The 21,921-nt window shown below is 48.9% G+C and overlaps 1 protein-coding gene across 6 annotated transcripts in view; it reads left to right on the top strand.

Moving 5' to 3' along the window:
• The window catches only part of PTPRE (protein tyrosine phosphatase receptor type E), a 172,539-nt gene that overhangs the window by 132,244 nt on the left and 18,374 nt on the right, over nucleotides 1–21,921 (top strand). For 5 of the 6 annotated variants that reach the window (XM_043984523.1, XM_043984524.1, XM_043984522.1 and 2 more), the window contains 7 exons: nucleotides 862–998; nucleotides 5,894–5,984; nucleotides 7,708–7,784; nucleotides 8,124–8,160; nucleotides 9,600–9,697; nucleotides 16,229–16,348; nucleotides 17,326–17,489. In XM_043984523.1, the coding sequence (XP_043840458.1) occupies nucleotides 862–998; nucleotides 5,894–5,984; nucleotides 7,708–7,784; nucleotides 8,124–8,160; nucleotides 9,600–9,697; nucleotides 16,229–16,348; nucleotides 17,326–17,489 (724 nt within the window). The remainder of the gene's footprint in view (nucleotides 1–861; nucleotides 999–5,893; nucleotides 5,985–7,707; nucleotides 7,785–8,123; nucleotides 8,161–9,599; nucleotides 9,698–16,228; nucleotides 16,349–17,325; nucleotides 17,490–21,921) is intronic. The other variant, XM_043984521.1, reaches the window with a different exon arrangement.

The following is a 21,921-nucleotide window of genomic DNA, read 5'->3' as shown; positions in this document are numbered from 1 at the left end:
GTTCCTGCCTTGAAGGGAATGAGGGTCTTTTCTCAGTTTCCGCCCTCCATTCTCATTCAGCAGGCACTTACTAATTAACCTACTGTGTGCCTCATCCTGTGCGCTGGATACTGGGAAAAGAAAGCTGAATCCCCACGCTCCCTGTGCTGGGGAGCCTAAAAGAACGGAGCTCTAGCCACACTGAGAGGCCCTGGGTTCAAATCCTGGCTCGCTGCTTACATTCTGTGTGACCTCGGAGCCTCCAGGCCTCAGGAACCTAGTTTTAGGTGAAGGGTGGGACTGGATGACCCCAAAAGTCCCACCTGGCCCCAGCCCTGGCATCCTCTGGTGCAGGGGCAGGGCTTCCTGCTGCTGGGAGCCAGTCGTCATTTGGGGAATGGCCAGAGAGAAGGGAAACTGGGACATTTCCTCCTCTCGGCCCCCACCACTACCTGTATGACTTCAGGCCAGTCATTTCACCTCCACAGGGCTCTCTGTTTCCTCATCTTTCGGGTGAGGGGGTTGGGCTCATGGCCTCAGAGGCCCCTTCCAGCCTGGATCTGTGGGCCCACGGGTTTTGGTAAACCAGACGTGGTCACCCTACTCTTTCTGGGATTAAGTGAGGAGGCTGGGGTGAGGATGGACTCCTGCCCCCCAGCCTTCAGAGAATCACGGGGGTCTTTGGTTTAGAGCTTTGAAGGGTCTCCCCTCCCTCCTCCATTTGGCAGATGAATAAACTGAAGGTGAATGACTGGCCCAGGTTGTCTAGGTACTGAGTGACAGAGGTAGATTTGAACCCAGCTCCTTGGAGGCCTTTTCTCATCTTGAGGTCATTTGTGGGCAGCATCAGGCACACTAAGGGCTGTCTCTTGGCCCCCACAGAGCAGCAAAGAGTGATGCTCCTTAGCCGATCTCCGTCGGGGCCCAAGAAGTATTTCCCCATCCCCGTGGAGCATCTGGAGGATGAGATCCGCATCCGCTCAGCAGACGATTGTAAAAGGTTTCGAGAAGAGTTCAACGTAAGTTTTTCTCGCTTTTCTTCTTTCTCCCCTGAGAGGTAGGACGTGTAAGGTCAGATGGTGGGACCAGAAAGTTCTTTAGAAATCACGGATTCCCAGCAGTGAATCAATTAGAGGCCTCTGGAAAGGAAACCACTCACCCTAGCCTAGCCTCGCCTTCTCCTTGGAAAAAAAAAGGGAAGCTCAGAAAGGGAGGGATATTGAGCCAAGGTCACACAGGATGAACCTCAGAGATGAGATTTGAACTCAGGTCTCCTGACGCCAAGTCTAGTTCTCTTTTCCCAATATCCCCTGATGTCTCGATGATGTTATTATTTAGGGCCAACGCTCCAAAGATATCCCGGAATCCATGCAGCCACCTCAGGGCTGTCCATCACAATACCTGATGATGGCAGACAGAGCACGCTGCTCTCATCATTGTTGGTGGCTTTATGTTGGCACTGCATAGTCACTCAGATCCTTCAGGGAAGCTGCCACACAGGACATGGCATCCAAGCCAACTCAATAAACACTTATACCTACTGTGTACATGCACTGCATTTGTGTCCAAGCCTTGCAAAGTGACCTCTGCTGTGGGCTAGGGCTGGCGGGCATATGTTCTCACACCCCTGCATCTGTGCCTTTCTTCTGTATCAGTGCAGAAGACAGAGGGGCAGGTAGCCAGATGCACCCAGTGATTGGCAAGTGCACAGTGCCCCCCAGTGTGAAAGTCTCCCCATGGATCCCCATTCCAGGGGTCCTTCACCCTGCCTCAATAAGTTTATTTTTATCATGAAAGTATTTTATTATTTTCCAGTTACATGTAAAAATAGTTTTCAACATTTGTTTTCATATGATTTTTAGTTCCAAATTTTTCTCCCCCCTCCTCAAGACAGAAAGTAATCTGATATAGGTTATATGTGTACAATCACATTAAACATATTTCTCCTGCCCCAATAAGATTAAGCTGATTTACATCACAAGCCTGTGAACTCATACTTCTGGGACCCTCAGAACTGCGCTCTCTCTCTCTCTCTCTCTCTCTCTCTCTCACAGCATTTCTGGTGCCTCTAAAGAGCATAGACTTACAGCTGGAAGGGTTTCACAGGCCAAGATGCCCATTCTCCTGATTTAACAAATAAGGCCACTGAGGGGAAAGAGACTTGTCCAAGGTCACACTAAATAGCAGAGCTTGGTTTTGAACCTCCCTCCTCTGACTCCAGATACAGCCTGTTCTTCCCTGGTCACCATCTTGTCCTGTGGGCATCCATGGAAGGCAGATGTGGTGGTGTCTTTAGTGTATAATTGCATCATTAAATATAATTTCCAGAGTGATAGGAGAGAGCTACTGTAACTGGCACAAGTAATACAGTAAATGGTGCAGTGTCCTCTGCCTCCCAGATCACCATCACACTGGTGCTCAGCAGAATAATTACTAGGGTGGGGCAACCAGAGCTTTGCCTCAGGATGCTGAAATTTAGAGGATGTTGAGTGCAGTTACAAATGACTAAGCTTGGAGGCAGCTAGGTGTCACAGTGGATAAAGCACTGGCCCTGGATTCAGGAAGACATGAGTTCAAATTCAGCCTCAGACCCTTGACACTTACTAACTGTATGACCCTGGTCGAGTCACTCATTGTCCTGAAAACAAAACAAAACAAAACAAAACCCAGCATAACACTTTCTTAGCAAGATTAGTTCATTTCTATAAAAGGCTGATAGATGACAGGCATGTCCTTCCAGCCCCAGCCATTGTGGTGGCCCAGGGTCTTTTCTATCCCCCACCTCAACAGAATTTGCCTTTAAAAGTATATTTGAGGGGCAGCTAGGTGGCTCAGTGGATAGAGCACCAGCCCTGGAGTCAGGAGTACCTGAGTTCAAATCCGGCCTCAGACACTTAACACTTACTAGCTGTGTGACCCTGGGCAAGTCACTTAACCCCAATTGCCTCACTAAAAAAAACAAAAACAAAAGTATATTTGAGGTTGTAATTTAAGGCTGCTTTCCCCAAGTGTAAAAAGTTCTAAGTAGACTGTGCTTACATGGTAAATAATTATCATCATTATTCTTTTTTTTTTTTTTTTTTGCGGGGCAATGAGGGTTAAGTGACTTGCCCAGGGTCACACAACTAGTATGTTTCAAGTATCTGAGGCCGGATTTGAACTCAGGTCCTCCATCATTATTCTTAATAGGACGCTTACTCTGTGCCAAGCATCGTGCTAAGCACTTTACAAATATGATCCCATTGGATCCTCACAACAACCCTGGGAGGGAGATGCTATTATCCCCATCTTATAGGACAAGGGAACTGAAACAATCAGGTTAAGTGACTTGCCCTGGGTCCCACAGCTGGTAAGTGTCTGAGGTTGTATTTGAACGCAGGTCTTCCTGATCCCCCCCACCCCAAGTGCTCTAACCACTGCACCACCAAGTTGTCTCTATGGTATTTGGTTTCTTAAACAGATACAAACTAAAACATGGTGTGGGAGACACAGGATGACAGCTAAAGGTTTTAAGAAGTCAATCGACAAGCTTTTATTAAACAATTAGTATGTGTGGGACACTGGACTGAGCCCTTAAGATAGAGGGCAAATCAAGAACTGCTCCCTACCCTCAGAGAGCTTCCGTTCTGGTGGGTGAGCCAGCACACTTGTAAAGGAGTGTGGGCAGGAGGCACCCCGAACAAATGGAAGGCAGTCTGGGAGGGTATTGCAACAGCCTTGGAACACAGCAGGAGAGGTCTCCGGAGAGCCCACAAGATGGGAAAAGGGGACCGAGCACCCGGGCCGGGCGTGGTTGGGTGGCCAGCACTGGCCCCCCATGCCTTTGCTTCTGGAGGGGGTGTTGCCTTGTCCATGTGTGCCCCCACCCTCATATTCTCTGAGGGATGTGGTTAGATTGGAAGGAATCAGAAGGCACCATCTCCAGATGAACCGGCTGTGGTCAGAAAAGGCTGGAGGAGATGGGTCTGCATTTCATTTCCCAAGGAAAGTGGGCAGAGCAGAGCCTCTGAGTCAGACTTTGGAGTCAGCCTCTCCTCGTTTAGTGTAAAACCCTCCTTGGACTCAATTTCCCCATCTCAAAAGTGGGGGAATGCCCACCAGCCGTCTTATCTGCCTTCTGTGGCTTTCAAATTGGCCTTCAGGAAAGAGGCCCAAGGGGGACGAGGGGGCCATGGGGTACCTAGGAGATCTGGACCCTAATACCAGCCTTTGTCACTGACTGATGTGTAACCCTGAGCAAATGACTCAGCTTCCTGGGTCCTCCAAAATGAATAAATGGGTGAATGAATGAGTGAGTGAGTGAGTGGATAAGTGAATGAATGAATGAACGAACGAATGAATGAATGAATGAATGAATGAATGAATGGATGGATGGATGGATGGATGGATGGATGGATGGATGGATGGATGAGGGAGGGAGTGAATGAATGTTGCACTGACTACTAGAAGTGGAGAGAGCTTTCTGAAGGACAGCCCAAACCTGACCCTTGCAGGTTCATGAAGTAAATAAAGAAGAAAACAGTCAGTCTTAGGACAGTGCAATGCAACATGTAGGTGATGGTCAGTCTGGGTCCTTCTGGGTGTTTGAAGATTAGAACAAACCAATCCCAGATGAGTAAACTCTCCCCCTGCTTGACTTCTTCTTCTGGCCATCCTGTCTTGCACTGGTCAAGATCCAGAGGAAGCCAGAGACAGGAAGCGGGCGGGTGGTGAGCGCTCTGCAGACTTGTGACTCCAGGAGACATGTCCCCTTCCTGGACCTCAATTTTCTCATCTCTAAAATCCGGCAGTTGGGTCACATGATCTCTTCTAGCTTTGGGACCCATAAGTATCTCTATCAATGTTGCTGCCCGCATCCTCGGGAAACTGTTTCTTTCTTTCTTTCTTTCTTTCTTTCTTTCTTTCTTTCTTTCTTTCTTTCTTTCTTTCTTTCTTTCTTTCTTTCTTTCTTTCTCTCTCTCTCTCTCTCTCTCTCTCTCTCTCTCTCTCTCTCTCTCTCTCTCTCTCTCTCTCTCTCCATGTCTCCTTGTCTGTGTCTCTCTGTCTCTATTTCTGTCACTCCTCTGTCTCTGTATCTTTCTTCATCTGTTTCATCTGTCTCTTTCTCTATCTATCTCTGTTTCTTTGTGTCTGTGTCTCTTTGTCTCTTGTGTCTGTTTCTCTCTGTCTCTCTTTGTACTTCCCTCCTACCAGGGTCTGCCACAATCACCCCTGTCCCTGCTGGGAATCCAGGGTAGTGAACTCTTGGCCTGAAGGCTGTTACAGACCTCGATGGCATCTGGCCTGGGAGGGTTGGGCAGGAACATGCAGCTGCCCTGGGAAGGGCCGTGTGGCCGAGTGGGCAGCGCACTGCCCAAGGAATGAGGATACTGGGAACCCCCGAGGCTTCCTGTCCTGATCTCCTCCTGCCCAAGACCTCCCCTGACTCTGGCTTTACCCCCACTGCCAAGGTGCTTGTATCATCCCCTGGGAAATCATTTTGCATTTGCTGTATGTGTCTGTTAATGTGCATTTATCTGCATATAGGCTGTTTCCTCCCAGTAGAATGAGAACTCCTTGGGGGCAAAGACTGGGTCCTGGCATTATATCCCTAGTGACTTGTTAATAAAGCTTGGTGAATAAAGGAATGAGGGAGGAAGGGAGGGAGGGAGTGGTGTGCCCAAGGCCTCACAACTAGTAAGTGGCAAAGCCTGAATCAGGTTAGTGCCAGGGGCTCTATCCATTCTGCCACACTACCTAATGGTGACTGATTCACCATGTCACCAGGGGCCTCTGTAAAGTGCAATGGGGCGGGGCCGGGATGAGCTAGGTGGGTCTTGACCAAGCACAGATGGGGCAGCATGACAATGAGAAAGCTGATTCAGCTGCCTTTGAATTGGGACAATTCCCGCCTAACTTTGCACTTTCTCTCTAGTCTTTACCTTCGGGGCATGTCCAAGGATCATTCGAAATGGCCAACAAAGAAGAGAACAGAGACAAGAACAGATACCCTAACATTCTCCCCAGTAAGACTTTCAGCTTTTCTTCCCTCTTCTGCATGTGTGATGGTGTCCTGCTGTCACTTCCCTTGTGGTTCCCTCCCTCCTCCCCCGATGGATCCCTCCCACATACAATCAGCAGGCGTGACATCTGTCACGTACAGATAAGTTATCATGGTGAACGAGCTCACCTTCCTGGCATCTGTGACTGGGGGGGCCTCTGGCCTAAGGCCCGGCTCTGGGGCTTTCCTCCCGGACTGGAAGCTTGTGCTTGGATCACCTTCAGGACGCCCCATCTGGAGGTCCGGGGGTGCCCTAGTCCCGTGTCCTCGGCCCTGCCAGGGAGGCTGCTTCCCCTGGCCTCTCTGGACCCTGAGTTATGGGCAGCAAAGGGGAGTTTGGGAGCTGGCAGGAGCCTAGAGGGTATTTTCCAACTGCATAAAATAAGACCCCAAGGATTAAAAAAAAAACATACAATGATATGGAAATAGAAATGCTGTTTTTCCATCCAAGTCCAAATTCCCCCCTGAAATCTGCCCAGCCCTTGAACCCCAACTTGGGATCCCTCATCTGTGGGAACCTCCACCGAGGCAGGAGAGGGAGCCTTTCATCCCTTATGGGAGTGGCTTAACACAGTCTCAGGGCAGGCCCAGAAAAGGCCTCAGGGACAGATGGACACTGTGTGAGCTTCCGGAGTGCTGGGCAGTTTGGGAAGGCAACAATAACCAACATTTCCGTAGTATTGCAAGGTTGGCAAAGCACTCCACACATACACATCTCATCTGGTACTAAGAAAAACGAGGGAGGATTATCATCCCCCTTTACAGGGAGGGTCAGTATCCCCCCTTTACAGGCTTGGAAAGGCTCAGGAAAGAGATTTGTCCAGTGCCAAACTGCTGCCTTTTATGAGAGGGCGCAGTTTGAAAAGCCCAAGATCCTCTGTGATCTTTGCAGTAAACATCTGGATGAACTGTTGACATAGAACCAAACATCCAGGTGTCTGGGAATAAGGCTGAGGCCCAGCCCAGAGAATCCCCCAGGCTCACCCTGGGCTTGTCCCCAGGGAGACAGATGTACGCTCTTGGCGTCTTGGGTTCTAGTGCCAGCTTCATGCCCACAATGCTGGCTAGGCATTGTGTAGACACAGACTTCAGGTTGCCAAGGCAGCTGCCATCAGAGACATGCCCCCTTCGTAGTACCTGAAACTAATGACCTGTGGCAGATATCGTGCATCATCCCAGGGCAAAGAGGCGGCTCTTCCCCCGGCCCCCGTCGGTGGTCTCTGAGCCATGGAGAAAGGAAAAGGAGCAGGGGACATATCAGACATCTTGGGTCCGGCCACACACCTCCCCTCCCTTGGCCCTGCCCTGCCTCAGCTCCCCGGTACCTTCAGGTCCTCTCGGAGCATGGGGGCTGGAGGGAGGGAAGAAGGGCTTCTGGGAAGGACCACCCCTGGGGATCAGATGAGCTCTGGGCCCCTGGATCTGACTCTGCTCCCCTGGCCACCTCACCCTGCTTCCTCTCTTCCTTGCTCTCCTCCAGAGCCCACGTGCCCAGACTGCCAAGCTCTCATCCTAGAAGCTTTCACAGCTTCACACAGAGGCTAGTCGTGGGATCCTTGGTTAGGCACAGGCTGGACTCAATGGTCTCTGGGATTCTTTTGCCCAGGAAGCCCTGCCAAGTCCAAGCCATTGACTTGATATGCTTTGGGAAGCACCCTTCCACTGACACCCCCTTTCTTTTCTTCCAGACGACCCCTCCAGGGTGATTCTCAGCCAAGTGGATGGAATCCCATGCTCGGACTACATCAATGCTTCCTATATAGACGTAAGCCAAGGGTTTTCTCCTCAACCAATGCCACTGAAATGCCTATTTTTAGGTAAATCAAGCCTGGCAGTGCCCATAGTGGGTAGAGAGTTGGCCTTGGGGTCAGGCAGTGACCTGGGTTCAGTTGTTCCCTGGGGTCAAGTAGATCAAACCCTCAGCGTCCCCAGACAACTCTCTGGGACGATAAGAACACTCCAGCCTGCTCTGAAGGAGGGAGCTGTTTTCACCTGGGAGCTCTGTGGACTCGTGAAGTCCTACGTCCAAGATCCGTCCCTAGCCCCATCCGGACTTTCCCTGAAACCACCACCAGGAGTCACAAACCCTGTTTTCCTTCCACAGGGCTACAAAGAGAAGAACAAGTTCATCGCCGCTCAAGGTAAAGTGACCTCAGTTATTTTTTGTCCCTCATCTTCTCATTTGTGTGTGGGATGATCCAGGCAGCAGCAGCACCTATTTTTGTGTTAGCCTTCGGGGAGTCCCTGTTCTCCTTGAGCTCTCCCAGGCCTGCAGCCTGGACCCCCTGCACTGGTGGGCAGGCATTGCCCTCAGTGCCAGCCAGGCCTGAGCGGGCCCCCCTCTTCCTTTGTAGTCTTCACATGCAGGCGTGTTGGGAGTGCAGGCATGGGGGGCGGGGGGGGGCATATAGAATGTCAGTGTCTTTTTCCGTCCATACCCGAGTGTTCAGTGGCATGGGGAACTACCAGCATGGCCACTTCTTCTGCCAGTTCAGGTTGGCAGCTCATCTGTAACGGAGAATCTCAATAATGAGTTGACGTGGTGCCCTAAAAGAAGAACGCCTCCCCAACACAGGGCCACACCCAATAAATGTTGGAGGCAAGACGAACCCGGTTCTTCCTGCCCCCAGTGACCTCTATCCCCTGTGCAGTCTCCTTTAAACATGCACCATCTTGGGGAAAGGGCTGAATTTGTAGTCCAAGGACCTGACTAAGAGTCCTGACTCTCCCATTTACTGTGTGATCCTGAGAAAGTCAGTCACCCTCTCTAGGTCTGTGACACAAGACCCTCTCCAGCCCAGTACTGAACAAACCTCTGATCCTGTGTGTGTGTGTGTGTGTGTCCATCCCAGGTAGTAAACTTCTGTGATTCCACACCCATAGAAAGGCTTTTATACACATGGATGTTGCCTCCTCCGGGTCGGGAAGAAAGGCTGACCAGCCCTTCATGGTCTGTTACATGGATCAGAAGGACAACATTCTTTTAACTTCTGAGTGGTCTGTGCTGTCAGTGCTGCCTTCAGCGAGCCAGAGACAGCTTGGCACTGTTCTTCCCTTTCTGACGCTCTTTGGCAGTGCCCCCTGCTGTCCCCAGACAGGCATGGTGGCCAATGGACGGGAAGGCACCGCATCCGTGCTGCCCAACCCCACTTCATCTGCTATTGTTGGTTCAACATGGAGCTAATGATCCTTTGCATCCCGTTGACTCACTCTACCCTCCTTGTGTGGTAGATGAGTACAGTTGTCCCCATTTGACACCGGGAGGAGGAGGGCAACAGATCTGCCCTTGGTCTCACAGCTTGCTAGGCATGGAGCCAAAGCCAGAGCCCCCTCTGCTCATGGGAGGGCTCCTTCCACCTGATCTGATTCCCTCTGTCGGAGGAGACTCTGTCCTCCCCTAGGGTCCATTTCTCTAACTAAGTAGGGGAGGACCTCATCAGGGAAGGGCCCGAAGTCCACGAGCACGGCGCTTGCTGAATGCTGCTTGCCCTGCCCGCCGCCCCGACGCGGTCCCTGTGGTCCGGGATGGCCCCTCAGAGCCGCTGGTAAGCACCCCCTGCGGGGCTCTTCCCTTCCGCAGGCCCCAAGCAGGAGACGGTCAATGACTTCTGGAGGATGATCTGGGAGCAAAAGTCGGCGACGATCGTCATGCTGACCAACTTGAAAGAAAGAAAAGAGGTGAGGGAGAGACTTTCTCGCAAGGGCCGCCCCCGCAGCCTCGGGATGCCGGCTGTAGGCTCTAACCACTTCCCTTTCCTACCTTCCTCCCTCCCCGCCGCAGCTGCCCAAAGCTTTTCAGGGGCTTGCAACATTTTCATCTCAAAGGCAAACCCCTGATGACTAAGGCAGGCCGACCGTTTATTTCCCGTCTTATTCCGTGGACGGCCCCGAGCCATTTTTGATTGAACAATCTCTCAGCTCCTCATCTGACTTGAGCGGTTTATTTTTCCAAGTGGGAGCCAAGCAAAGTGTTAACTCTCGAGAGTGTGGGCAGGAGGTGGGCGTGGCTACGGAGGCGGGGAAGTGGGCGGGGCTTCATGGCGGAGTGAGAAAGATGAAGAGCCTTTTAACTGGGCCCTGGAGATGGGTTGGAAAAGGGCTGATGGAGGGCTCCAGGACCCTCGGAAAAGAAAGCCCTCGCCACCTTCCCGGGCATTGGGCTAGGAAATTTCCCAGAAATGACCCTCAGTAGGGATGAGGCAACGTCAGAGGGAAGAAGGGGCGAGGTCAGGAGATGCTGAAGGATGAGGGCGGGGCAGGGAAGATCACAGCATCCCAGGGCGGGGGGGGGGGGGGGAGGGGGGAGCGCGGAGGCGGCTCAAGGCCCTCGTTTTATTGAGAAAGAAATTGAGACTCAGAGAAGAAAAGGGACTCTCCTGGGTCACACAGGGAGTGGCAGAGCCGGATTCCAAGCAGAGGTCTGCGGACATTCTCTTCTCCAAGCTGAGCTGATGAGTCCGCTCGGCCCTTCTTTAAGGGGAGACTTCAGGCGCGCAGGCAGCATTCATGAAGTGCCCATTGTGTGCCAGGCATCGCGGTAAGCCCAGGGAGTACAAAGGCAGACAAAAAATAAAGTCCCCCCGCCTGGCGGGGAGGACACAGAAAAGCGTTTCGGAAGCCCCTCTGCGGCTCAGCGCTTGCAAGTGTCACCTCATCTGATCCTCGCAATAATTCTGCAAAGACAGTGCTGTTATTATCCCCATTTTAGCGTTGAGGCAACTGAGGCAGACAGGTGAAGTGACTTGCCCAGGACCACAAAGCTACGAATTGGCTGAGGCTGGGCTTGAACTCATGTCTTGTGACCCAGGTCCAGTCCTTTATGCGCATATAGTCCCGTGCAAAGAGCTTTGTGCAGAGCAGATAGAAACGAAGTGGATTGGAGATAATGGAGAGAGGCAAGACCCACAATGGAGGAGGACTGGGCAGGCGTCGGCAGAAGGTGGCCTCCACTGGCTTTCCTTCCTTGGTTTCTGGTGGTGATCTCTAAAAATGAAACGTTCCTGAAGGTGGATTTGTAAAATTCCCTTCTGCGCTCCCGAGAGGGAACCCATGGGTGTCGGGGCCATTCCTTCTCTGCGGCTCCACTAGAGCACCCCTGCTCCTGCCACTCCCTCGTCCGCAGTGCCAGAGCTCTGCCCGTGGTGCTCAGAGCCCGTAGGAAGGACCCCGTGCCGGGGCCTCAGGGGTTTTTACAAAGACGGTGACGTCCAGTATAATAACTCCCTGCCCAGAATCCTTCCGCCTGCTTAGGAGGCTCTTAGTTAGACTCACACAAGCTGAGTGCGAGTCTTGCTTTGCCTTTCTAGTGGCTGCGTCTCAGTTTCTCCACATGTAAAATGAGGTGGTCGGCCTCTTCCTTCATTTGATCTTTATCAGTTGATGAGGACGCAGGAAGCATCCTTGTGATCTGGCAGCTGTCCCCCATTTGTGTATGTGTCTCCCCTCTGAGTCTCTAAGCTCAATGGCACATAGCCACTGAGAAGCACCTCTTCAGTCAGCCAGTGCCCGCCCTGAAATCCGGAAAGCCTCAAGTCAGTTACTAACATTTACTAAGCACCTACTATGTGCTAGGCAATTCGGGAATCCAAAGAAAGGTGAAAGCCAGTCCCTGCCCTCATGGAGTTTGCAGTCAAATGAGGAAGACAACAGGCCAACAACTAGGGAAGGGTTTGTTGGATCAGCAGAGGGAAGGCACTGGAATTAAGGGGGATCTGTCATTCCCAGACAGTGAATGTGGCTTTTCTAAGAGTACATAATTAGAGCTCAAAAGAGCCCCAAAGCTAGTCTGATCTTTCCATTTCATAGGCAGACATTTTCTAAAATCTCTCCTGAATTTGCTGATTAGCCATTACCCCCTGAAGCCTGTCCACTAAAGGAAAGAAGCTTCTATTTAGAGTCTTCTTGGGGGAGTTGGGGGTGGGGGGAGGGAGATTGGGGGCCTCATGAGGGACCCCAGCAGGGCTTCGGAGACCTCCCCAATCCCATCACAAAGTCCCATTGGGGTGCCCTTTGTCCCAGCCCAGGCCCTGACTCATCTCTTCCCTGCCTTCTCTCTCTTCCTGGAGATTAATCATTTTGAACCAAATCCTTCCTCAACCAAGTTCCTGTTTCCTGATTTGAAGAAGCTTCTTTGGGGGCTCTCAGATCTCCACCCACCAGAGCCAAGGTTGTGAAACCCTCACCCTTCCATTGAATAAAAAGGAGGCACCTTGGCATCTGAGATAGATCTTCCCCACAATACCCCCTCACCCTTCGAGTTACATTTCCTGAAAAAAATATGACTGTCCAATGGTCATTTCTTTAATTCAGAATGCCTGTCATCCTCAGGAACTCCCTCCTTTTAGAATCTGTCCTGAGGTGCTCACGGAGCCCTAGAAGGAGGGAATGGGGAGGACTGGCCAAACCTCCTGAAGTCAGAGGACCCAGGTTCAGGCCCCAGGTTGGTCACAAACTACACATGTCCTTGAACAAGTCATCTAACATCCCTTGTCCTCAGTTTCCACATTTGTAAAAGAAGGATGTTGGACTGGCTAGCGTCTGGGGTCTCTTCCAGCAAGAGAGGTATGGGCCTCTCACCCTGTGATGCAGCATTCAGTGCCTTTGCAAAGTTCTAGCTCCTCGTGCTCTGAATGCAAGGACAGGAGTCTCTTTAATGAATTCAGTCATTTCATCAGACACCTGTTAATCACCAGTCCTGTGCAAGGTGCTCTGCTAGGGCTGGGAGGCAAAGATGAGAACCCCACAGGCCAGCAAGGAGTCAGCCTTGTAATGGAGACAGATGACTAGTCCACAGAGGGGCAGAGCACCAGGCCAGGTGGGATCAGAAAATGTGACAATCTGAAAAAGTGAGTGGAGAGAGCACGGGCAGATGAGATGAGCCTTGGAGAAGGGAATGAGGAGGGGGAGGAAGGGGAGGAGGCAGGGGAGCCTGTCCTGGCCAAGGAGTAGAGGTGGGAACAGGCAGAGGAGGGAGGGGAGATCTGAGGGTCCAGTCAGGCCAGACTGCAGGGGATGGGATCCCTGGCAGATCCCATGACGGGAGGGGAGGGGAGATGAGGTGGTAATGTGAGGGTCTGTAGACTAGAGATTAGGCCCAGGAGCCTCTCCCAACCTTCCCCATCACTGCCAAGGAACTGCCAACCTTCCAGTTTCCCCAGGCTGGAGCCTTGGTGCTATCCCAGACTCTCCACCCCCCCCCAATCATTTCTGTCTTCACTATATTTCATACATGACCTCTCACCTGGACTGTGGCAACAGCTTCCTGATCCATCTGCCCACCTCAAGTCTTTCCCCTGTCCTCAGCTGCCACAGTGATCTCCCTAGAGTACAGGTCTGACCATGTCTTTTTGTCTGTCCATCTCTGTCTCTGCCTCTGTATCTCTAGCTCTGTCTCTGTATCTCTATCTCTATCTCTGTCCCTGTCTCTGTCTTCCTCTGAGTTTGTCTCTGTCTCTCCTTCATCTATCCCCACTCACCCTCCCAATCCCATAAGTGAAATACCTGTTGTCTCTAGTAGCAAATGCCTCTTGGCCTCCAGTTGTCTTCTCAGGCTCAGTCCATCACTGCCCCCGCACCCTGAGATCCCTCCTTCTGAAACAACCTTCAATTTATTTTGTTTTACTTCAGTATTACATATGTGGGGGTGGGGCTTGTTGTCTTCCCCATTAAAATCTCATCTCCTTTTGAGTAGAGATGGTTTTATGCTTTGTCTCTGTTACCTCAGCTCCACATCAGGAGGCAGCTGGGTGATGCAGTGGATAGAGTGCTGGGCCTGTGGGCTAATATAATAAAAATGACAATTCTACCTAAATTAATTTATCTATTCAGTGCCATACCAATCAGACTACCTCAAATTATTTTATTAAGTTAGAAAAAGTAATAACAAAATTCATCTGGAAAAACAAAAAGTTAAGAATATCAAAGGAACTAATGAAAAAAGAGCTCCCAGAAAGGTGGGCTAGCAGTACCAAATCTGAAGCTATACTATAAAGCAACAGTCACCAAAACTATTTGGTACTAGTTAAGAAATAGAGTGGAGGATCAATGGAATAGGTTAGACACAGCAGTAAATGACTATAGTAATCTACTGTTTGATAAACCCAAAGTCTCCAGCTTCTGGGAGAGGAATTCAGTATTTGACAAAAACTGTTGGGAAAACTGGAAGATAGTATGGCAGAAACTAGGCATAGACCAACATCTTACACCATAGACAAAAATAAGGTCAAAATGGGTTCAAGATTTAGACATAAAAGGTGATACCATAGATAAATTAGGAGAGGAAAGAATAGTTTACCTCTCAGATCTATGGAGAGGAAAACAATTTATGTCCAAACAACAGATAGAGAATATTATGAAATGCAAGATGGAAGACTTTGATTACACTGAAAAGGTTTTGTACAAACAAGCAATGCAGCCAAAATTAGAAGGGAGGCATAAAACTGGGAAACAATTTTTACAGTCAGCATTTCTGATAAAGGCCTCATTTCTGAAACTGGAACTAGAATGCTGGGCCTGGAGTCAGGAAGACCTGAATTCAAATCCAGCCTCAGAAACTTATTAGCTGTGTAACCCTGGGCAAGTCACCTAACCTCTCTTTGCCTCGTTTTCTCACCTAAAATATATCTTCTTGGGTCTTCAGAAATTCATTCTCAGGAACTTCCCCAGCCTGTGGGACAATTGACTTCTCCTGGAAAATATTCCCAATATCCAGTGCAATCTGCTTCCCCCCAAAAAACTGGGGGTTGGGGTGGGCATTGATCCAATATAAAGAGCCAGAGAGACCTGCAGGCATGGGGTTGGGACATGGCTGTGGTTAGAGCCCAGGCCACAGAGAGATAGCTGATCTTCTTTGGAAGGGCAATAGTCACCACCTCCAGTTGGGTCACTATGACAAGTGAGAAGCTAGATTCGTGTGCTTATATGTAGCTGCCATGTGAAGAACCCATCATTGGGACCCAGGCTCCTGGACTCAGAGTAGACCCAGATTTTGAACCCCAAAGGAGTCACCTCCTGTGCCCTGATAGTGACTCTCTTTGCTGTTATCATTTGTCACAGATGTAGGAGGTGCCATTAGCCAGTGACTAGCTGGCTTGGGTGTCAAATCCCAGAAAAGGGAAGGAAAGATTTTTGTGTGAGACACAGAATCGGGATTCAAAGCACTGTGTTCCAGGAGCATCCAGAAGGCCAGGATCATTGGATCACAGAGCATGTGGTGTGGGGGGTGGAGGGTCAGAAGAGCAGGACAGGAGGTGGCCAGCTTAGGCAGCATGCAGATGCTGTGTCCTCAGCAGAGCCACCTATAACTGTGAGTGCCTCTTGGCTTTATATCTCGTTTGAAACCTGAGTCATATTTGTGCCTGGAAAGAGAAAGGAGACATGCTAAAAACAGCCAGTGATGGAGAGATTCAGACCAGAAGCCAGCCCTTCAGCCTGGCAGAGTCTGCGGGCCTACAGTCTGGCCTGGAATCCCCACCTGCTGCTTCAACATGTCAATAACATTTCCCTCAGTCCAGCAGTTATTTTTCAAATATGTTTTCATTTATTTCATTAAATATTTCCCCATTACAGTCTCAAAATTTTTAACATTCACTTTTTTTTTAAATTGAGTTACAAATTTCCCCCCTCCTTCACCCTTTGAGAAGGCAAGCAATATGGTATCAATTATACATGGGAAGTCATGCAAAACGTATTTCCATATTAGCCATCTTGCCAAAGAAAATACACCAACAAGAAAAACCAAGTAGAAAAAGTGACGCTTCAATCTATAGCAGATATTTTTAAGTACCTACTGTGTGCAAGGCCCTGAGCTGGGATATGGACACATAAAGGCAAAATCTCTTTCTGAGGGGATGCCTGACATATACAAAGACTTAAATACTCCATGGCTGAGGAGGGGAAAAGCACCCACAACTACTGGGAATGAGGATGGGATTCTTGTGTTGGGGGAGATAAAGTGATGGACACCAGAGATGTTGAGGTACAATCAGCAATTCTTAACACTTGCTTGGATATGAGGGATCAGGTTGAGGCGAGTCCAGGGTGATTCCTCATGCCTGTTGTCCTTGGCCCACCCTGCAGCTCCTCCTGTGTGCAATGAGAAGACTGGACCAGAATATTCCCTTTCAAGTTTAGATCCCACAGTCATCAGGTGTATCAACAAAGGTGAGTAGGCTCACGGACCTGCTAACTTCTCCTCACTTACTATTCTAGGAAAAATGCCATCAGTACTGGCCAGACCAGGGGTGCTGGATGTATGGAAATATCCGGGTCTCTGTGGAGGACTGCATCGTCCTGGTGGACTACACCATTCGAAAGTTTTGTATACAGTCGGTGAGTGCGGTCTGCCGCTGGTCCTCTAAAGGGAAGTGTCAACACCAGGAGTGTTCTTCCTAAAAACACAGGATTAAGAGCTCTCGTCCTGACAATAAATAGCCAGAGACTGAAGCCTGTTCTGTTCTTGTGCCTGCTTTTCCTCCTTTTTCTATCTTCTCCCTCCCTGTCAGGCTGTCCATTTGCCTCCATCCCTGCCTACTTCTCAGCCTACTTTTCTGGTCTGTCACTGGTGGGGAATCCAGATTGCCAGGCTCGTTGGCATTGTCCAAGATGAGAGCAAGCAAGCAGACCCTGAGTGAGCCTGAGGACTCTCCTGGGAACAGAATGCCTCTGGCCATTCTGGCCAAGTGTCCCTGGTCCTCAGTTTCTTCATCTAGAAAATGAGGGCATCTGCTGAGGTCGCTTTCACTCTAAACTTAGGATGCAAATACAACTAACCAATGTGACAGGCCTCATCTTGATTCCTGCATCCGGTGGGACATGTGGTCCAATAATACTAATCAGTCATTGAGCCAACAATCATTGATTCAGTGTCTCATATGTACCGGGAGCTGGGATAGTGACGATAGCTGCTACTTACACAGGGCCTGATGATCGGCCAAGTGTTTTAATTGCATCATTTCACTGGAGTGTCAAAACAGTCTTGCGGTGTGGGTGCCAAAGGTATTATTATCCCCTTTTTACAGGTGAGAAAAATGAGGCTCAAACAAGTAAAGGCGCTTTGAACCCTGAACACACACCCAATAAGTGTCCATGAACCTGTATTTTCCTGCCTAGAGAGCTCTGAGGGAGACAGGGATTCCTGCAAAGGCAGGACTTCACAAAGAGATATTCTGTTTCTGGGTTTGTGTCTTCACCTGCAAGGACACAGCAGGGCTGAGAGGGAAGCTGGCAGGATTTCCAGCCACCTGTGAGCGCCAGGGCCTCCACCATGCCACCCGCCAGGCTCACCCTCGACTTCCTTGTCTTCTCAGCAGCTCCATGATGGCTGCAAAGCCCCACGGCTGGTGACCCAGCTCCACTTCACCAGCTGGCCAGATTTTGGGGTGCCCTTCACCCCCATTGGGATGCTGAAGTTTCTGAAAAAGGTGAAGACCTTGAATCCTTCCCATGCAGGACCCATCACTGTTCACTGCAGGTATGTCCTGTGGCTTAGAGCCACCAGTCACAGGTGTTGGTGTCACGTATGGGTGCCCCAGAAATCATTTCCATCCTTTCTGCCCCTTTAAAAACAGAATTTGTATCTGTTGAAAATTGATGCAGAGGCTCCCAGAGCCTTTGAGCTAGAAGGAGCCTGGAAGGTCATTTAGGACACACTCCATTTTACAGATGAGGAAACTAAGGCTCAGCATGGCTTGTCAAAAATCAAATGGCTAAAAAATGGCAGAGACAGTGCCCAGGGTAAAGCCCTTTGTAAACTGTTGGGCCCCATGGAAATGGAAGCTTGTAGGATCATCTTCATTGTGAATATTGGTTTAATTCTGTTTTGACTCTCCTTGGAATCTGTATCAAGGCCATATTTCTATCATAGTAGGAATTTGGTAGCACTCCTTCCTTTCCTATTTTTTTTTTTTTTTAGTGAGGCAATTGGGGTTAAGTGACTTGCCCAGGGTTACACAGCTAGTAAGTGTTAAGTGTCTGAGGCCGGATTTGAACTCAGGTACTCCTGACTCCAGGGTCGGTGCTCTATCCACTGCACCATCTAGCTGCCCCCTTCCTTTCCTATTTTTGCCAACAACTTATATATTATTCTTTAAATTATAATTCACTTTTCTTTCTTTTGATAGTACATTTATGGTGTATTTCATTTTTTCTAAAATCGGGATGAGTTCTCTGTTTCCTGCTCTGTTAATCTGGGCTTTTATAATTCAGTAAACACTTATCTATTTAGTGCAAATTGTCTTTTCTTAGCATAAAATTGGGTCAAAGAATTTCTGATAATTTTATTTATTCTTCCTTCATTGGTTGTGAATTCAGCTTTTTCAGTTTTGGTTCTGATCTTTTGGGGTTTTTTCTTTCTTTTCTTAGATCAAGTCAGTTAATGGTTCATCAACTTTAAAAAACATAGTTCTTGGTTTTATTTATTAATTCATTTTTTGCTCTTATTAATTTCTTCTTTGATGTTCAATATTTCTATTTCAATGTTTAATAGAATTTTTGTTGGCTTTTTTATTGTTTTCATTTGCATTGACCAAATGGTTGATGGGCTCTTTCTCTCTTTTATTGATTTAATTATTATAGAGAAAGTGAAGTGGTTATGGAGTCAAGAAGACCTGAATTCAAATCTGCTTTCAGACCCTGTAACCATAAGCAAGCCATTTAACCTGTGTGCCTCAGTTTCCTCAATTGTAAAAATGGGGATACTGATAGCATCAACCTCACAGAGTTGTTGTGAAAATCAAATGAGATGATATTTGTAAAGTGCTTAGCACAGTGTTTGCCACCTAGAAAGTACATAAATGCTTATTCCATGATAGAAGGGATGTTAGAGGAACTCCGGTCCTATCCCCTCATTTATATCTAAGTAAACTTTTTTTTTTTTTTAGTGGGGCAATGAGGGTTAAGTGACTTGCCTAGGGTCACACAGCTAGTAAGTATCAGGTGTCTGAGGCTGGATTAGAACTCAGGTACTCCTGAATCCAGGGCCGGTGCTTTATCCACTGTACCACCTAGCTGCCCCTGTATCTAAGTAAACTGAGGCCTAGAGAAATGAGACAACCATCATACAGGCAGTGAGGATTGGAGGGGAAATTCTAGTCCAGATCTCCTAATTCTAAAGCTCCACAATTTCCCTGATACTGAAGTGCCAATAAGTACCACTTGTGACATCTTAGAACACCTATGATTTTTCTCCAGTAAATTCTTTCCTTTTGGCTGTAGAATAAACCAGAGATAGGCTGGGGCAATTGAAGGACCATGGTCAGGAGAAACCTGTACTTGGGTGATGGGTTCAGGTTCTTCATCTGCAAAGTGAGGATGTTAGCACCCACCTCCTAGAGCTGTTCTGAGGCTCCAATGACACCACAGAGGTGGGTTCTACATAAATGTCTGCACTCATTACCCCCTTCCCTCCCCACCCCCCAACTTTCAAATAACAAACATTTGGTCTTAGTGGCAGCTCCCTATAAAACCCCGTGTCCTGGTTAGCAGGGAAGCTGAGGAAGGGAAATCTGTGACTATATCTCTACAGACCCGGGAAAGACGAGGCAAACATCCCATGCTCCTGGGGATGAGACAGCAAGGGCCCCAGTCACTGTTACTGTCCTGAGAGACGATTTTAAAATGCAGCATGGGGAGGGGGAGCTAGGTGGCCCAGTAGATAAAGCAACGGCCCTACATTCAGGAGGACCTGAGTTCAAATCCAGCTTCAGACACTTGACACTTAATAGTTGTGTGACCCTGGGCAAGTCACTTAACCCTCATTGCCCTGCCCCCCCCAAAAAAAGGCAGCTGAGCAATTAAGTTGAGGAATGTTCATAGGAGGATTCAGATCCTTGCTGAGGGATATATTGTTAATAAATTGTGTATCTGCTAGACTCTTAGGCAATGGATATAAAGTGTTTCATAAGTTTTAACATCCCGCATAAGTGTAAGCTATGACTGTGATCGGTGCAGCAAGTATAATGAATGGAATCATGACCCCCCTCTCTGCCTTTTCATAGGATGGCTCTCCTCACCTCTGCCTCTTAGATCCCTCATTTCCTTCAAAGCCCAGTGCACATGTCAGGGCCTACTCAAGGGCCCTTCTTGACTGGCCTTAGGTGTCCTCTCCTATTTGCCTGGCCTCAAGCCTCTCCCACTTCCCCCCATATGAGTTGTAAAACCACTCTTCCTTCAGGGCTTAATCAGACAACCACCCCCAAACCACCAAGGAACCTGCCTGCTGCCCCATCACCCCTAGCTGGGCCTGTTTTTTCTCTCTTCAAGTATTCTTCCTCTTGATATCCTTTCAATTTAAAAAAATGAATAGCAACAACTAGGTGGTACAGTAGATAAAGCACCAGCCCTGGATTCAGGAGGAACTGAGTTCAAATCCGGCCTCAGACACTTGACGGTTACTAGCTATGTGACCCTGGGCAAGTCACTTAACCCCAAATGTCTCACCAAAAAAAAAAACAGAATAATCTCCTCCTGCATACCAGGCACTCCTCTAGGCACTGGAGATGGAAAGACAAAAGTAAGATGGTCCCTGTTGCTAAGGACTTTACATTTTATTGGGGGAAAATGTGCTCAGAGGTGTGAATATACAAGATACTGGTAGAGGATTTGGAGGCATGGGCTCTAGTAAGTGAGGGAGTCAGGAAGGGTAGGACCTGATGCACACTGAGCTTGGAAGGAAAATCGGGATCTAAAAAGTGAAGATAAGGAAGGCAAGCATCCTGTCATGGACAAACAGCTGTGCCAAGGCCAGAAATTGGAGGGTAATGTGTGCAGGAGAACAAATGTAGAGTGTGTGGAGGAGCATGTGGGAAAGGAGGCCAGAGCCCAGGTGTGAAGTGTTTGATTGTAGAGGAAATGGAGAGTCACTCTGGAGTGACATGATACGCTTTAGGGAGATCTATTTGGCAGCAGTCCTATGGAGGATGGACTGGAGTGGGGAGAAGTTGGAGCTCACAGCCTAATACAATAGTCCATATGTAAAGTGATGAGGTCCTGCAAGAGGGTGGGGGTGATGTCAGAGGAGAGGAAGGAGCATAGTCAGGAGATGCTGCAGGGGTAGAATTGACTAGAGATGCTACAGAAGTGGAATCTACGAGAGATGCTGCAGAGGTGAAATCTATAAGAGATGCTGCAGAGGTGAAATCTATGAGAGATGCTGCAGAGGTGAAATCTACGAGAGATGCTGCAGAGGTGAAATCTATAAGAGATGCTGCAGAGGTGAAATCTACGAGAGATGCTGCAGAGGTGAAATCTATGAGAGATGCTGCAGAGATGAAATCTACGAGAGATGCTGCAGAGGTGAAATCTATAAGAGATGCTGCAGAGGTGAAATCTACGAGAGATGCTGCAGAGGTGAAATCTACGAGAGATGCTGCAGAGGTGAAATCTATGAGAGATGCTGCAGAGGTGAAATCTATGAGAGATGCTGCAGAGGTGAAATCTACGAGAGATGCTGCAGAGATGAAATCTATGAGAGATGCTGCAGAGGTGAAATCTACCAGAGATGCTGCAGAGGTGAAATCTACCAGAGATGCTGCAGAGATGAAATCTACGAGAGATGCTGCAGAGGTGAAATCTGACAAGTCTCTACCAGGGAGGGACAGTGAGGAATCCAGGATGAATCCAAGATTGGGAGTCCCAGGGACTGGGAGGAGGATGTTGCCCTCAACAGGAATAGGGAAGTAGGAGAAGGGCCAAGGGGGAAGGATAGTGAGTTCTGTTTTGAATGTGTTGTTTAAGGTATCTGATGGAAGGCACTTGGCTATTTGGAGGTTGGCAGAGACATTGGGGCAGTTTTGAGAACCATCAGGATAGAGATGGTCATTGAATCCATGGGAGCTGGTGAGATCACCGAGTGGAATGATATTGAGGGAGAAGAGAAGGGGGTTATGAAAGAGGCCTGAGGGACA

Source organism: Dromiciops gliroides, chromosome 2 (genome assembly GCF_019393635.1).
Source record: "Dromiciops gliroides isolate mDroGli1 chromosome 2, mDroGli1.pri, whole genome shotgun sequence".
NCBI classification, from domain to species: domain Eukaryota; kingdom Metazoa; phylum Chordata; class Mammalia; order Microbiotheria; family Microbiotheriidae; genus Dromiciops; species Dromiciops gliroides.
Note: the sequence above shows the minus strand (reverse complement) of the source record. Positions and strands in the feature narration are given on the sequence as shown.